The sequence below is a fragment of the Vulpes lagopus genome, chromosome 5 (assembly GCF_018345385.1).
Source record: "Vulpes lagopus strain Blue_001 chromosome 5, ASM1834538v1, whole genome shotgun sequence".
NCBI classification, from domain to species: domain Eukaryota; kingdom Metazoa; phylum Chordata; class Mammalia; order Carnivora; family Canidae; genus Vulpes; species Vulpes lagopus.
In genome coordinates this window covers 108327562-108345292 of record NC_054828.1, presented here as the reverse complement: position 1 = coordinate 108345292, position 17731 = coordinate 108327562, and the positions used below count along the sequence as shown (strand labels likewise).

Below are 17731 nucleotides of genomic sequence, written 5' to 3'. Positions count from 1 at the left end.
TCCTAAACTGGGAGACCTTGGACAAGCCTTAACCTCTCAATGTGTCAATTTTTACAGTTTTCAAGCACTTTGGTTAAGTTTTACAATTTACAAGTCTTGTAACAAACCTAAGTAGGGCAAATAATTTTATCATTTCCAATTGACACTTGGTGGAACATTCTCAGGATGTGTAAGTAACTTGCTCAGGTTCATAGATAGAACTGATAAATGAAGCCGCAGTGACTCAAAATCAGATATTCATGTTGACTTTAATACTTGGGTATTTTTCCACTTTATTATATGTTGCCACCCAACATCAGATAAAAATGGCATATTTGCCATTCCAAAATGGAATGGATAGATTATATAAATACAACTTTGCATACAAAAAAAAACACACACAGGTTTAGGAGGTAGTTGGGATAATGTATATGAAGACTCCTGAAGGAAGTGTGCAGGAATGTGGGTGGACAATTAACTTTCATTGAGCACCTACTGTGTATCACATGCTACTCTACACATTTTACATGACTTTTAATCCTCTCAACGGTACGTTAGTTGTGCGTTAGTTGTTTTTTTTTTTTTTTTAATATTTTACTTAAATTCAATTTGCCAACAGGACTTTAGGTTTTAAGGAAGAAAAATTTAGGCTTTTAAGATAATCAAATGATCCCCAGAACATACAGTTCTGTATCCTGGTTGTGGTGCAGCAATCCACACGAGAAGAGGACAGAATTATATCCACAATACATAAATGTAAATATTGTACTAAACTTATGTGACATATAACTGTTGGGGAACCTGGGTAAATTGACAGGTAAACCTGTCTGTTCCAACTCTGAGGAGCACTGGTCAGGTATTTTATAGACGTCCCTCAATTTGAGTTTGTCCATGTTTTTTTTTTTTTTTTTTTTTGATATTTGGATAGGGATTATGGTTTTGGGGGAGGCAGACCACAGAGGTCTGTACTGTCTTTGCAAGTGTGACTCTTAACTGCTTTTAAATACAAAGATTAAAAACGCATTGCTATTCCTCAAAGGCGCACGACTAGTAAATTTACTTGACTACAGTCCTTTCTGCCCCCCCCCCCCCCCACCTATTAACAATCCACAAACTTGAATGGATGCGGATAAGGACACTAAGCTAAATGATATGCTTCCAGCACCTCTTCTCTGTCCCTTCTGCTCGACAAAAAAGCCCAGATCTGGGTATGACGGCGTGCATCGTCGTCTGGTTTCTCCCAGTGTAGACCACAGGGTGCAGTCCGCTGGCCTGCGGACCAGGGCCCAAGGGCTCTCCCTCCGGCCGCAGCCAAGCAGCTACGCCGCGCCCGCAGGGCACCGTCCCGGCGCAGCTGGAACCGCCGCAAGGGCGCCCGCGCCAGCCGGCTCCCCGCGCGGGGTCCCACGGAGCCCAACCCCCTCCGCCGGGAGCGAGGGCGCGAGGCGGAGCCCCGGCGGCGGCCACGCCCCAGGCTCGCGGGGGGACGGCGGGCGGGAACTGGGACATTGCGGACGCGGAGCCGGCGGGACCGGAGGCGCGTGGCACGCGCGAGCCCTCCCGCGCATGCTCCAGCCGCCCGCTGCCCGCCCCCCTCCGCGGGCCCCGCCTCCTGCGCGCCCTCCGTGCGTGGCCCCTCCGGGCGCGCGGCCGACGTCCCGCGTGCGTGCCGGCGCCTGACCTCACTTCCGGCTAACGCGCTCCGCTTGCCCCCTGGCCCCGGATGGTGACTGGCGGCGGCGCTGCACCTCCCGGGACTGTCACTGAGCCGCTTCCCAGTGTGATTGTGCTGAGCGCAGGCCGGAAGATGGCGGCTGCGGCTGCGGCGGCCTCGGGCCCGGGCTGCTCCTCGGCGGCGGCGGCGGCGGCGGGGGCGGCCGGGGTCTCCGAGTGGCTGGTGCTGCGGGACGGCTGCATGCGCTGCGACGCCGACGGGCTGCACAGCCTCTCCTACCACCCGGCGCTCAACGCCATCCTGGCCGTCACCAGTCGCGGGACCATCAAAGTCATCGACGGCACCTCGGGGGCCACCCTGCAGGCCTCGGCGCTCAGCGGTGAGTGTGCGGCACGCCGGGCGGGGGCCGGGCCGCCGCGGGAGGAGCCGGGCCCGCGGGATGCCGGGGAAGGAAGCCGCCCAGCCCCGGGGCCCGGCCTCCGGAGGAGGGGAAGCGGCGTGACGGGCGTGGGGTGGCGAGCGCAGGGCTGGGGGCTCGGGCCCGGAAGCCGATGGACGAGGGACGAGGGCCGTGGGGCTCGTGGGGCTTTCTCAGCGGCTGCAGCTGGGGAGAAACGCCTGGCGATTCGGGGAGTGGTGGGAGTCGCCTTTCGGGCCTTGAGCGTCCGGTGTAGGTTGGTCCTCCGGGGGAGGTGGGGAGGCCTCGGAGCTCGGCACCCGAGCAGGCCGGGCCCCCGTGTGGGACCTGCGGAAGGGGCCGCTGCTGCCTTCTACTAGGTCGGAGAGCTTGGGCCCGACGGGGAGCCCGGTGGCCGGAGGCGAGCGGCGGAGCCGGCAGCCAAGCCCTTCCGTCTGGGGCAGAGAAGCGGGTACTCGGCTGTTCCAGGACCCGCAGGTGCAGGGATGTACCGCGGGCTTCGCGCGGGGGGTGGGGGCGGGGGTGCCCCTGGAGTGGGGGTGGGGAGGGAAGTAGGCGGGCCCGCTGCCTGAACTGTTGGTCGACGGCTTTAGGACTCTGGCGGACGCCGTGGAAGACTAGACCTTGTCCCCTGGCTCGGGGCTTCCAACTTCTGCCGCCCCCCCTCCCCCCCCCCCCCCCCCGGTGATGAGAAACTGAGGGCCCGCGCGGTGTACGAAACGTAGATTCCCTCGTAGATTCCTGATGAGGTGAAACTTACGGCCCTCTCTCCTTGTTTTACCACAGCGAGCCGAAAAGTTAGGATTCGGAGGTATGGGAGTCTCTCCGGTGGAGGAGAGCACTTCGGGGAGGCGTGAACGCTGTTCCAGGACGGGACTTGATGCACTAGGTGAACGCTCTGTGTACTGGAGTGCAGTGCTTTGGAATTGCCCTGGCCAGGTTTTCTTGGGCCGAAGATGACATTTCATTTGCGGTTAAACGATGTGTAGCTGAACTTAAACGTTCTAAGTTGAGATTGAAAAGTTAATATAGGAGTTAGAGTCGTGCACAGAGATCTATAGGAATGCCCGCATTTAGCCAAGCAAGCTAGTTCTGTGGCTTACCAGTTCGCTTATATGTTAACATACACAGATACAGGTCGCGATTCTAGTTGACTGTGTAATCAGGCATGTCAGTTGACAGCACTGTAGGGATACAGGGATAAAATAAGGAATTTAACTTTCGTTGATGTGAGAGTTGTGAAAGAAATGGGTTGTCGATAGCTACAGAATGTAAACCTGGATCATATCTAAGATAAGTCTAAGAGAAAGTTTCGGATTGTAGACTTGTACTTTTTCTTTTCTTGGTTTAGTAAAGGTCGGGGCGAGTAGGGTGGGGCGGGGGGCGGGGGTGGTGTCCCAGATGTAACAATGAGCGGAAACTACAATTTGGACGTAACAACTTGTCACTATGTATGAGAGGGAGATACTGATTGGTAATTGGATATCTTTCTTCTTAAACTCACCTAAAATATTTCAAATACAGAAAGGTGTTAAAGAATAAGATGAAAAAACATGTAACTCTGACTGTGAAATAAGACATTGGAAAGTTGAAGCCTTCTCTGTAATTCTTGGATGGCAGTCCTCCAGTCCTCTCTCCCCCATGAGCATTCCCCTTAATTTGGTTTTATTGTTTTCACACATTTTATGTTTTTTAGTGTATGCTTGTATCTTTAAACAGTATCTAATACTGTCTTTCATGATTTTAAACTTTGACTAATTGGTACCGTAGTATATGTATTTGAATTTTTTATAAAAAGCTGTATTAATGGAAGTTTTAAAATGTTTTTGATAGAAAGGAGTCTACCGGAGTGTTTATGCTTGGAGCCTATGAGAGAAATAATGTGTTTTAGAGTTATAAGTGGTTGGGGAAATTGGACATGTATGAATGTGTCTGTTGTGAAAGGGAAGAAAACAGTCACTCTAGTGGTAGATTTCTAAAGGAGAAGGTTTTAAGGGTTTTAATACAAGTTTCAGGGTACATGCACAGGACATCATTGATTTGGGATAACTTGCCTGGGATATGTTGTGGAATTTGTTAACTAGAAAAGTATGGGATGGAATACAATTGCAGATGCCCATGCATTGACGTTTGAATGTGTGATTAACAATATGTAGGAGAGTTTATGGTAAACAAAAAGATTACAGAAAAGGTTTGAAACTAGCAATGGACAAAATCTGAAATGTCTTCATTTATGAGACTCACAGCTATTAATAATAACTATCAGAGGTTTTATAGAGTTTTGTATATGTCATCTATTCAGGTGATTGGGGAGAAGTGCTGCTTTTTTTTTTTTTTTTTTTTTTTGGTCTTGCCTGGAATACGTATGTATTTTATATATTTGTTGAGGTTTGCTCTTAATGATTAATAGAGGGTGACAGTCCTATAAATAGAATGAGGAGAAGGTGCCAGTAGTGACCATGGCCCTAATGTGACCCCTCTTTCCAGTTAAGGGGGCAAGGAGCAACTTTTTTTATACTCCACAGGAAAGACCTCTTTGTGTAAAGGGAAAAAGCATGGTATAACCATAATAGTTTTAATGGGTGATAGTGTGTCTTCTGAATGGGTTCAGGTTTTAGGGTTATGGGTAGCTTGTTAGTGTAGATTGGAAATTGAAGGATGGGAGCAGGACTTGTGTGTATATATATTCAGTTGGGTGGAAAGGTGAATTTTTGACTGTCCACTAGTGTGTGTCTTCACAGTATCTGTATCTGTTACAAAATGTTTGTAAATATACTTTCATTAGATTAAAAGCTATCAGTACAACATTGGTTAGGCAGTATTCGTTCCCTTTTAGCCTTTAAGAGTTAAGATTTCTGAGTCTCTAGGCTGATTCTGTGGCCTGGCATTCTTTGACTTCCATGATTTGGTCTCTACCAGTCTCTCTAGTCTTATCACCCTATTTAGTTTTGTGAACTGGTTCATTTAATTTCCTTTCCTAGCTCAGTAGTTTTGTTCATTCTTGGAATGCACCAATTCCCTCCAGACATATCTTAGCTATTTTTCAGAACCTAGAGCAGATCTTAACTTCCTGATTCTTTTAGTCTGAAGTGATCCACTGAACCCCTACGCACATATTGTCCTCTTAACGTCTATTTTGGTAATTTGGCAGCTTAGTGTTTGTGGTATATTTTCTTTCTTGAACTATTTAAATTCCATTTTGTTTAGCTTTTTGTGAATATACAATGTCCGTTTAACTATATTTAAAATTCCTTGTGGGAAGAAACCTGTCCCCTTGCTTATATCCCCTTATTTTCCCTAGTACAAAATATTAATAAATATTTTTGATTTGTGTATATGTGCTAGTGAGTATGTTAAATAGATGCTTCTTTACATCCTACCTGCTAAATACACCTTTGTTTTTTTTTCCCCTTTCTTTTCTTAAATAGATTGTATTTTTAGAGCAGTTTCAAGTTTGCAGTAAAATTGAGCAGAAAGTAGAGTTTCTACATACCTCCTGCTCCCTGTGCACACACAATCTCCTTTCACTATCAATGTGTTTGTTACAGTCAGTGAACTTGCATTAACACATCATTATCCCCCAAGTCCATAGTTGACATTAGGGTTCACTCTTCATGTTGCACATCCTATGGGTTCTGACAAATTGATATACAGAATAGTTTCACTTTCATAAAAATCCTCTTTGTTCTGCCTGTTAATCTGTCTCTCTCTCCCACCCCCTGCCACTCCCTGATCTTTTTGACTGTCTCTATAGTTTGGCCTTTTCTGCAATATCATATAGTTGGAATTATACAGTATGTAACCTTTTCAGTTTGGCTTCTTTCACTTAGGAATGTGCATTTAAGTTCTTGCAGGTCTCTTCATGGCTTTCTAACTTATTGCTTTTTAGCATTGAATAATATTCCATTGTCTGGATGTACCACAGTTCATTTACCCATTCACCTGAAAGACATTTTGGTTGCTTCCAGGTTGTGGCAGTTATGAATAAAGCTGCTATAAATATTTGTGTGCAGATTTTTGTGTGGACATGACTTTTTAGTTTATCTGGGTAAATACCAAGGAGCACGAATGTCAGATCATGTGTTAGGAGTATGTTTAGTTTTTTTTTTTTTTTTTAAAGATTTTATTTATTCATGAGAGACACAGAGATGCAGAGAGAGAAGCAGAGACACAGGCAGAGGGAGAAGCAGGCGCCATGCAGGGAGCCGTTGTAGGACTCGATCCCAGGCCTCCAGGATCACGTCCTCGGGCTGAAGGCAGCGCCAAAACGCTGAGCCACCTGTCTGCCCTATATTTAGTTTTTTTTTTTTTTTTTTAATATTTATTTATTTATTTATTTGAGGGGGGGTGGGCAGAGACGCGGGACTCGATCCCGGGACTCCAGGATCGTGTCCTGGGCCAAATGCAGGTGCCAAACCGCTGAGCCACCCAGGGATCCCCCTATGTTTAGTTTTTTAAGAAGTCTTCCAAAGCGGCTATGCTATTTTGTTTTCCCAGTGGTAGTAAGTGAGAGTTCCTATTGCTTCTCATCATCCTTCTCAGCGTTTTATGCTTTTGGTTTTGGATTGTGGCCATTCTAATAGGTGTGTAGTGGTATCTTATTGTTTTAATTTGCAATTCCCTAATGACATTTGATGCTGGACATCTTTTCATAGGCTAATATGTGCACTTTGGATTTTTAAAAAATTTATATTTATTTATTCATGAGAGATACAGAGAGGGAGAGGCAGAGACACAGGCAGACGGAGAAGCAGGCTCCATGCAGGAGCTATCAAAATAGCTCTACATACACCACTTGACCATATTGTTGATATTACTAGGTCTGTTCCTCTCTTTAGCTATTGTTTGTGCCTGCAATTTAGCGTAATTGGAAGGAGCCTGGTTTTGGAGACAGTTGGCTCAGGTGAGGATTCCAATATCTTCTTTGCCTCACCTCCCGATTTAAATGTGTAGCCTTGCCTGAATTCCTTAACATTTCTGTTCGTTTCCCTATTTGCAAAATGGGGATGATAATTATACTAATTGTGAGGATTAAGTGTTAATACACAGTTCTTAGAACTGTGTGTTCAGTGTTCAAAAATATTTCTTCTATTTACTTGTAAATCTTTGTAAATACTCTTTTTGTTTACTTAAACCTTTTTGATATTCTGTGTTAAATCTTTTGAACTTAATCCTAAATTTGAACTAAGGAATTTTTCCTATTTGGATCTAGTTTTTGCTTCGATGTAAGGGTAAAGTATTGCTAATTTGTTCAGTCCTTCCTTCCATTTTTGATTTAAGTGATCTCTACACCCAACATGGGGCTTGAACTCATGGCCCCGAGATCAAGAGTTGAATGCTCTACTTACTGAGCCAGCTAGGCTCCCTTGTTAAGTAGTTTCTTATTTAATCATTGGTAGTAGTGTTTTCTCTTACTTTCTGAAATAGTGCCCTCCTCCCCTAAATGTAGTACGTTTTGTATTTGCTTTTTTAATAAACTGTTTTGAGGGCATGTGGAACGAGAATGGGTATTTATATTTTAAATATTCCTGAATTTTGAATTTTAGCTCACTTACTAATTCACTCTCTAAACTTCCTGAACTTCAGCTTCTTCATCTGTAAATTAAGATTAACATTTAATAGGATGGTTGTGTAGATTAGGTGGTAAACGTGTTAAAGTGCTTTAATGCTGCTTGGCATATGTACACAGTGAATGTTCTCTTAACCCTCATGGGTACTTACTATTGTCATGCTCCTCACTGTTACTTTATTTTTTTATTTTTTACTTTCTTAGATTTTTATTTATTCATCAGAGACACAGGGAGAGAAAGGAGGCAGAGACAAAGGCAGAGGGAGAAGCAGGCTCCTCGCAGGGAGCCCACTGTGGGACTCAGTCCCCAGACCTGGGAATCACACCTTGAGCCGAAGGCAGGCGCTCAACCGCTGAGCCACCCACGCATCCCACCTCACTATTACTTTAAAAAAATGTTCACTGACTTAGTGTGTTTATGTGCAGAGGACAGATAGATATCATTGAAATGCACATGGAAATGGAAATGTTGGTGACAAATACTATCTCTATTTGGATAAATGTCTTTCAGTGTATTGGGTAGCTAAATGTCAGAATGATGTTAAGGCTGTTGTATTACTAGTTCTATGTATATATGGACTGTTTATGTAGTAGGTGTACGTAAATAACTGAGGATGTATATGTATGGATATTAATCAGTAGATGTTGTAGCATATGTGTAAAAGGAAATCATGTCTCTTCAGTTTCTGAAGTGGCTTCCAGATTTCTGTCATTGTGAATAAACTCCAAAGCTTCTCAGTGTTTATAGACAATTCTGGTTTCATATTTCTTTATGAATATTTCCCTTTGACATTGATTTGATTTGAGTAATTTCCACGATGGTCACTGTATTTATTCCATTCCAGTTGCAGGAAAGTTCAGTTTGGGTGGATTTTTACTCTCTATTTTTTGATATGAACTTTCTGTATAGACTTAAAGCCCAGAGCCGCCTGCTCCAAGAAGTCTTGGAGTATAAAAACTTGTTAGGTTAGACTGCATAATTCCCAAAAAATATTTTTTTGGGGGGATAAAACTCATTTATTATCACTTTGTTAGAGGTAGAAAAAAATATTTTTACTGCTTCTGAATTAGGCATGCATTAATTTGGATAAAATGTAAAATCTTAAAAAAAAAAAAAGTAAAATCTTCCTCTAGGTCTCAGTTTTGGAAATTGTAAATGATTCAGACCACTTCTTATTTCCTGACTTACCTTGGTTCAGGCAGTCTCAATTATTTTATGATAGGTGATAAACACCATATAGAGTTGGGATTTCAGTAGTCCTAGAAGATAGCTGTCTCCTCAGTGCATCTGAGTTCTTTATAAAAACTTAATTGGGGGATCCCTGGGTGGCGCAGCGGTTTGGCGCCTGCCTTTGGCCCAGGGCGCGATCCTGGAGACCCGGGATCGAATCCCACATCAGGCTCTGGGCGCATGGAGCCTGCTTCTCCCTCTGCCTGTGTCTCTGCCTCTCTCTCTTTCTCTCTGTATGACTATCATAAATAAATAAAATTAAAAAAAAAAAAAAAAACTTAATTGGGCAAATCTCTTTGTGGGCTGAGTATAAACTATGTTGCAGTTGACAGATTTTAGTAATACTATGTGTTGACCTACCTCATGTCAAAGATTTGCTGTTTTACTTTTTAAGATTTTATTTTTTAATTACTTTTAAAGATAGGTTTATTTATTTGAGGTGGGGGAAGGGGACAGAGGGGAAGGGAGAGTCTGAAACAGACTGCTCGCTGAGTATGGAGCTTGGCTCATTCTCATGATCCGGAGATCACTACCTGAGCTGAAGCCAAGAGTTAGACGCTTAACAAACTGCACAGGTTCCTCTTAATATTTTTTTTTCCTCTTAATATTTTATTTTTAAGTAATCCCTACACCCAACGTGGGGCTTGAACTTGTAACCCAAAGATCAAGAGTCTCGTGCTCTACCAACTAAGCCAGCCAGGTGGCCCAATTTGCTGTTTTATTAGCAGAACATTGTCCCACAGTTAATTAGAGTGAATTTGTGTTAAAGTTAAAAAAATATTTTGCTTTTTTTTTTTTTTTTTAAGATTTTATTTATTTGAGAGTGAGATAGAGCAATGAGCACTGGGAGAAGCAGAGGGAGAGGAAGAAGCAAACACCCTGCTAAGCAGGGAGTCCCACTTGGATTTATCTTGGTCCAAACATCAGGACCTGAGCTGAAGACTGTCGCTTAACCAACTGAGCCACCCAGGCACCCCTATTTTGCTATGTTTTTAAGATCCTCAAGATTTTCCAAAAAAAAAATTTTTTTTTACATTTACTTCTCCAAGTTTTACTATTACCTGTTCAAAGATAGTGTTTTTTTCTTTTTTCTTTTTTTTAGTATTTTATTTATTTATTCATGAGAGACACAGAGAGAGGGAGGCCGAGACACAGGCAGAGGGAGAAGCTCCCTATAGGGAGCCTGATGTGGGACTCGATCCTAGGACCCTGGGATCCCACCCGACCTGAGCTGAAGGCAGATGCTCAACCACTGAACCACCCAGGCATCCTGAAATGGCAGTATTCTTACAGTTTTCCATGTATGTGGAAATGTGACTGGGTAAAATCTAATGGACATACGTAATACTTTTGTATTATAGGAGAAATATAAACTATGTAAGTTAATTGATTTTGGACTTAAATTGTTAAAAGCAAGGTAATGTGAAGAGCTAGTTGATTGCTATTTATACATTTATTGAACATTTGCTAGGCACAGGGGGACAAAGTAAGGCAACATTTTGGCTCTTGAATGTGTGCTTAGTGATGTGTCTAGGTAAATCATTTTAGCATAATGTTATAAGTACTGTAATTCAGATAGGCAGAAAGCTGTGTGAATAGAGGAGGTAGTTTCTTCAATCTGAGGGAAATAGAAGACTTCTCAAAGGAGGTTTTTTATTTTTTTATTTAGTTATTCACAAGAGACACAGAGACAGAGGCAGAGAGACACAGGCAGAGGGAGGAGAAGCAGGCTCCATGCAGGGAGCCTGATGTGGGACTCGATCCTGGGACTCCAGGATCACCGCTGAGCCACCAGGCGTCCCAAGGCGGTTGCTTTTATGGTTTATTTTGAAAGATGAGATGGGGGATCCCGGGTGGCACAGTGGTTTAGCGCCTTCCTTTGGCCCAGGGCGCGATCCTGGAGACCCGGCATCGAATCCCACGTCAGGCTCCCGGTGCATGGAGCCTGCTTCTCCCTCTGTCTATGTCTCTGCCTCTCTCTCTCTGTGTGACTATCATAAATAAATAAAAATTTCAAAAAAAAAAATGAGAGATGGTGGGAGGGGAATGTTACTGGGGATCATCATCTTAAGATAGAGTACTTGCTGGGCAGCCCTGGTGGCCCAGCGGTTTGGCGCCCAGGATCAGCCCGGGGCCTGATCCTGGAGACCGGAAATAAGTCCCACGTCGGGCTCCCTGCACAGAGCCTGCTTCTCCCTCTGCCCCCCTCCCCCTGTCATGAATAAATAAATAGAATCTTTAAAAAAAAAAAAAAAAGATAGGGTACTTGCTTGTGTGGAGACATTTTAGTCTTTTCAAAACATGGTGAATTTAAGGAACAAAGAGAAGTTTTTCAAGGAAACCAGTTGGGGGTTTAGGGTGTGTGAGGGGATGGTTAGAGTTGAAGCTGAGAGATAAGCAAGGACAAGATCATAATACGTTTTATTAAGAAATTTGACTTGATGTCAATGGTAAGGAGCCATTGTAGGTAATTACATCATCAAATTTGTTTTTAGAGAGGTTTGAAGCTAATGCCCAGGTGTGAGAAGTGATGAGAGCTTTGTGTAAGTTAGTTTGAAAGATAGGAACAACATAATTTTTAGTGAGTATGGGGTTGAGAAAGATTGACAAGGTGAAAAGTACTCATGTGACAAGGTTCTTACTTTGGGTAACTGGGTGAATGGTGTTTATTAACTGAAATAAGTAATATAAGAAGGTGTGGTGAGTAGTTATTGTTGGAGAAGTTTAGGGAGCAAGAGGGAGATAGTGATGTTGGTCCTGGATTTTAAGATTAATTTTAAGATTCTTGAAGGACATCCAAGGAGAGATGTCCAGAAGGCATTGGGAATTCAGAGTTGAAGCTTGAGGATTTGGGAACACAAATTAGGAAGGCATTGGCAATTATAGAGAATGCTGAGCCTAGTGGTTAAGGATATTGGTTCTGGAACCAGACTGCATTTCATTTCATGATTCACCACTTATTTGTGCCTTTAGGCAAGATGTTTAACTTTTCTTTGCACACCTAACTTGTTGGGTTATTGGAAAGTTTAAATAAGCTGATAGGGATCCCTGGGTGGTGCAGCGGTTTGGCGCCTGCCTTTGGTCCAGGGCGTGATCCTGGAGACCCGGGATCGAATCCCACTTCGGGCTCCCGGTGCATGGAGCCTGCTTCTCCCTCTGCCTGTGTCTCTGCCTCTCTCTCTCTCTCTCTGTGTGACTATCATAAATAAATAAAAATTAAAAAAAAAAAAAGCTGATAGACATAGGTACTGCTGAATCTACCATAGGCACTCAAGAAGTGTTACTTTTGGTTTGGTGTTCGTATTTTTTTGTGTGTGTTCTTAATTATATAGTTCAATTCAACAAATGTTTATTTGCTATGTGAAGATAATAAGATGAATTTGAAATCCTCCCTGCCTCCCAATTTGAAAAGTTTTCTAGAAGAGGTGACACCTTGGATCTTGGAAGAAAAGGAGTTAGCCAGGACACCTGGGTGGATCAGTGGTTAAGCGCATCTGCCTTTGGCTCAGGGCGTGATCCTGGAGTACCGAGATCCAGTCCCACATTGGGCTCCCTGCATGGAGTCTGCTTCTTCCTCTGTGTTTCTCTCTCTCTCTCTCTCTCTCTCTCTCTCTGTTTCTCATGAATAAATAAATAAAATCTTAAAAAAAGAAAAAAAAGAAAAGGAGTTAGCCAGGTAGAGGGAACAGCATGAGCAAGAGTAGAGGCATGAAGCAGGTAGTATTTGTTATAAGCATGTTGGTTTTAGAGTTCAGAGTACAAGGACGGGAGTGATGAGATAGCCTGAAGATCTTGGATTTGGTCCCTCTGATCTATGGCTCACATATATATTCCAGGGCAAGAACTCTTAGTTTAAGGTAAAAAATTTAGGGACCCGTTATTACAAATGAGCTTTGGTCTTAGTGTCAGTTAGTTGGAAAAATACTGTGAAAGGCTACTACTTTGAAGTAATTTTTGTTTTAGACTTATTACTACGTAATTTGCAAAACACTACAACACCAGGGGCACCTGAGTGGCCCAGTTGGTTAAACATCCAACTCTTGGTTTCAGCTGAGGTCATAATCTCATGGGTTGTGAGATGGAGCCCCATGTCTCTTGGGCTCCCCTCTCAGTGGAGAGCCTGCTTGAAAAATTCTCTCCCTCTTCCCCTCTCCCCACTTGTATGCCCACGCACACTATCTCATTCTCTTTCTAAAATAAATAAATAAATAAATCTTAAAAAAAAAAAAAAACCCGTAGGGTGCCTGGGTGGCTCAGTTGGTTGAGCATCTGTCTTAGGCTCAGGTCATGATCCTGGAGTTCTGAGATCCTTACTCAGCAGGGAGCCTACTTCTCTCCCTCTCCCTCTGCTTGCAGCTCCCCTTGCTTGCTTGTGCTGTCAGATAAATAAATAAAATCTTAAAAAAAAAAAAAAAAGCAAAACCCCACTACAACACAGTTACTTTGGCATTTCCTCCTGCTGGTTTAGCTTTGATATTTTTACAGGGCAAATCAGTCTGTTAAGGCGCTTCCATCTGTCCTCCAACTTCAAAAATTTTTTTGCTATCCTCTCCTCACTTGTTCCTTTTGCCTTTGTGGGTTTATTTAATGCCCTCTTTGTTTCTTTATTATCTTTTTGGTGAGACTTGGGAGGAAGCAGAAGTACATGTGCACCCTTTATAACCTTGTTGTTTAACTGGCAATTTGTAGTTACAACTATACTTAAGGTGTTGAAAATTTGGTACTTTGTCTTTAGAGGTGTTGGTTGTAACTAACTACAGATAGACTATAAACAATAATAGATTTCTGTAATATAGTTTAAAGGAACAGTGGGGAGTGGGTGGGAGGTACCTTTCTGATGTGTGCATTATATTGTTCATAGCCTCATGCCTTTGGCAAGGTAAGTTTGCAGAGTTACTTCTTTAAAATGGACTGGTAGGGATCCCTGGGTGGCGCAGCGGTTTGGCGCCTGCCTTTGGCCCAGGGCGCGATCCTGGAGACCCGGGATCGAATCCCACATCGGGCTCCCGGTGCATGGAGCCTGCTTCTCCCTCCGCCTGTGTCTCTGCCTCTCTCTCTCTCTGTGACTATCATAAATAAATTAAAAAAAATAATAATAAAATGGACTGGTAATTCTTGCTTTAAAAAATAATTTTTATTTACTTATTAATTAATTAATTAATTAAAAATTTTTTTTTTTGTAAAGTAGGCTCCACGTCCAGTGTGGGGTTTGAACTCACAACTCTGAGATCAAGAGTTGAATGCTTTGTTGACTGAACCAGCCAAGTGCCCAGACTGGGTAATTTTTTTTTTTTCTTAAAGATTTTATTTATCTATTCATGAGAGAGAGACAGAGGGAGAAATAGGCTCCCCGCGGAGAGCCCTATGCGGGACTCGGTTGCAGGACCCTAGGATCACGCTCTGAGCCAAAGGCAGATGCTCAACCACTGAGCCACCCAGGCATCCCTCCAGACTGGGCAAATTTTTGCCCAGACTACTTAATCACCTGATAATGAATATAGAAATATCTTTTTAAAGTGTAGGACCTCAAATGTGAAGGAAATGAAAAAGTTAAGACAAACTCCTTGGGTATAAAAAAGGAGATAATAGGGATCCCTGGGTGGCGCAGTGGTTTGGCGCCTGCCTTTGGCCCAGGGCGTGATCCTGGGGACCCGGGATCGAATCCCACGTCGGGCTCCCAGTGCATGGAGCCTGCTTCTCCCTCTCCCTTTGTCTCTGCCTCTCTCTCTGTGACTATCATAAATAAATAAAAATTAAAAAAAAAGAGATAATAGAGTTACAAATAAAAAGAATGAAGTAATTGCCATATAAAATAGTTTGTGACAAGGGTAGTCCTCAACGGAAGTAATTGTGGTCTCACTTGAGTATGTTAAATCAGGGATGTATTTTAGGGGAGATAAATATGCTTACTCTTTGGTGGAAATGATAGGAATGTTAGAATGGGGCAGATAGGAGTGTTTTCTTTGACATTTATTATGGGTGCCAATAATTTAAGTCCTCATGATTTATTTCTGTACTTTGTTATGAAGTAGGAGAGAAGTAAGACTGGGGAGATGCAAAGGGCAGTGGGTTCTCAGCCTCGGTTGCTCATTAGAATCATCAGGGGAACTTTAAAAAAATTCTGCTTGAGTCCCAGTATTTTTTTTTTTTTTTTAGATTTTATTTATTTATTTGAGAGAAAAAGAGAAAATGATTAAGTGCACATGTGTTTGAAAACAAGGAGAGGAGCAGCACAGGGAGAGGGAGTGAGGAGTCCCATGTAGGGCTCGATCTCATGACCCTGAGATCATGACTGGGAGCTGAACTCAAGAGTTGGATGCTTAACTGACTTAGCCACCCAGGCACCCTTTGGGTCCCAGTGTTCTGACTTAAGTGATTTGGAGTAGAGCCCAGGCATACCTTTTTTTTTTTTTTTTTGGAAACTATTACATCATGCTGGATGATTCTAATGTGCAGTTAGGTTTAGAGGTTCAAACTTCATGACTAAGTTTGTTTGATAAGCCTGGGATAAATGAGAGAGTAATTTGATTTGAATTGAGTAGTATTCTATATAGCCTTAATTTTTTTGGTAAGAGAAACCTCCCAAGTTAGTCTGCTACTAAAATCTACCCCAGTGTGTGTGTGTGTGTGTGTGTGTGTGTGTGTGCGTGTGTTTTAAAGATTTTGTTTATTTAAGAGAGAGAGTGCTAGAAAGCACAAGCAATGGGAGTTATGGGGGAGAGGGAGAAGCAGGCTCCTGCTTGGCAGGAAGCCTGACGTGGGGCTTTATCTTAGGACCATAGGATGACCTGAGCCAAAGGCAGATTCTTAATGGACTGAGCCATCCATGCACCACTCCCTCCCCCATGCGTTTTAAATTTTATTTAGTGAATATATATAATGAAATATACTTGTAAGCAGCAGGGATATATCAAGGACCAAATTGCTGCTGCTTTCTAGTTTGTCCCTTTCTGCTGTAATTCAGTTTTGGTTGATTTTTGAACCAGCTAAGTGCTCTGATACTTGTTCACCAAAATGCCACTATAGCCAGGACAGTGATCTCATACTGGGTGCAAGAGTAAGGTAGTGGAAAATGGGACTATGAAGGCTAGAGATGGCTGGAGTTTTCTGTACCAGATCAAAACTAGTTTCATGCTTGAACTGTCTTGTTGTGTCAGCAGATAAAGCTGTGAAAATACTGTATTTTATCACATTATAGTTTAAAAACATTAAAAAGTTCTTCCAAAACTAGAAAATGATTCTTTTCTTCAAAACTATTTATTGTGTGTCAAGCACACACAATGGGTGATACAGCAGTTAACAAAGTCCTTGCTTTCCTAGAGCTCATGCTTTAGTGGGAAGAGCTAGATGTATTACACACTAATATTAAGTGGTGATCAATGCCATAAGAAATTAGAGCTGGTATGAGATGGTAATGGGTAAATTTGTGAGGTGGTCTGGGAGAGTCTCTGAAGTGGTCCTTGAGCAAACTATGTGAGGAAGCAGCAGGGCAGATATCCAGGGAAGTTTCTGTTGGACTGTTATTGTAGCTTGCAAAAACAGCTAGATGGATTTCCATCATATTTGGATGGAATTTGACTTGGACTGACTTAAAATGTAGGCTATGTGAGGAATGATGAAAGGTCTGTGTGACTACTAGTCTGGGTATATGTGCCATCGGTATTCAACAGAGAACAGTAGTTTCAAATATGAGCTCCAAATAGAAAATCATGGATTATGTGCTCCATATTATAGAACTGTATTCCTTTATGGCTGAGTTCCTTCTCTCATGGACAACTTTGTGTGGCACCAAATTTGTGTATAGATGGTTAGGGTTATCTTGAGCAACATCAGATGGGGAAGGTAGCTTCCAAATTTTACTTGATTATAGCCAGCTCAGAATTCTGAAGGAAGAATGTAGCTTTTGTGTTCCAAGGTGTTTGAGAGATTTAACTGTGACAAATTGAATAATATATGTGAAATAGGCCTCAAAATTTCTTGCAGGGAGTAGGTCCTTAAAGATTGAGTCCCATCCATGGAAACTTCATGATGATTATGTTCATCAGTTGATGTCAGATGCTTAAGATTATAGTAAAATAGGTGATTTGGTGGAACTTTCAGGTGCACTGAATAGAGGGAATTGGAACTTGCAACTCTCTGTCTCTTTTTTTAAGATTTTTTTTACGTAATCTTTACCTTTAATGTGGGGCTTGAACTCATGACTCAAGATTAAGAGCCATGTGCTCCAATGATTGAGCCAGCCAGACACCCTGGAACTGGAACTCTTTAATTCCAAGAAGTGTCTTGTCTTTTGGAGACCTTCTTTCATGCCTGGACAGATGTTAGTTCTCGTGCCTGGAATAATACTATCCCCTGCTTCGCATTTCATCCATGTGTTACCCTTTTTTCATGGCCTACCTCCTGAACTTTCCCATACTTTGCTTTGCTTTGCACTGAGTTTTGTTTTATAATAATACTTGCTTTGACTTTGAGTAATATAGTGTACTTAACAACTTTTTTTTAAAAAAAGATTTTATTTGTTTATTCATGAGAGACAGAGACAGAGGAAGAAGCAGGCTCCCTGTGGGGAGCCCAATACAGGACTCGATCGGAGGACCCCCAGGATCATGACCCGAGCTGAAGGCAGATGCGATCACTAAAACCACCTAGGTGTCCCACAACTTTTGAGTGATTTTTAAATCTTTTTTTTTTAAATTTTTATTTTTTATTTATTTATTTATTTATTTTTTAATTTTTATTTATTTATGATAGTCACACACACACACAGAGAGAGAGAGAGAGAGAGAGAGAGAGGCAGAGACACAGGCAGAGGGAGAAGCAGGCTCCATGCACCGGGAGCCCGACGTGGGACTTGATCCC

General features: G+C 42.7%; 1 protein-coding gene across 16 annotated transcripts in view; it reads left to right on the top strand.

Annotated features, from left to right (window-relative positions):
- The first annotated feature begins 1526 nt into the window (after window positions 1-1526).
- BIRC6 (baculoviral IAP repeat containing 6) overlaps window positions 1527-17731 on the top strand; it is a 228904-nt gene continuing 212699 nt past the window's right edge. For 14 of the 16 annotated variants that reach the window (XM_041754087.1, XM_041754089.1, XM_041754088.1 and 11 more), the window contains exon 1: window positions 1533-2033. In XM_041754087.1, coding sequence (XP_041610021.1) covers window positions 1703-2033 — 331 coding nt within the window. In that variant the 5' untranslated portion in view covers window positions 1533-1702. Of the gene's footprint in view, window positions 2034-17731 lie in introns of all 16 variants that reach the window. The other 2 variants (XR_005987661.1, XM_041754078.1) reach the window with 2 other exon arrangements.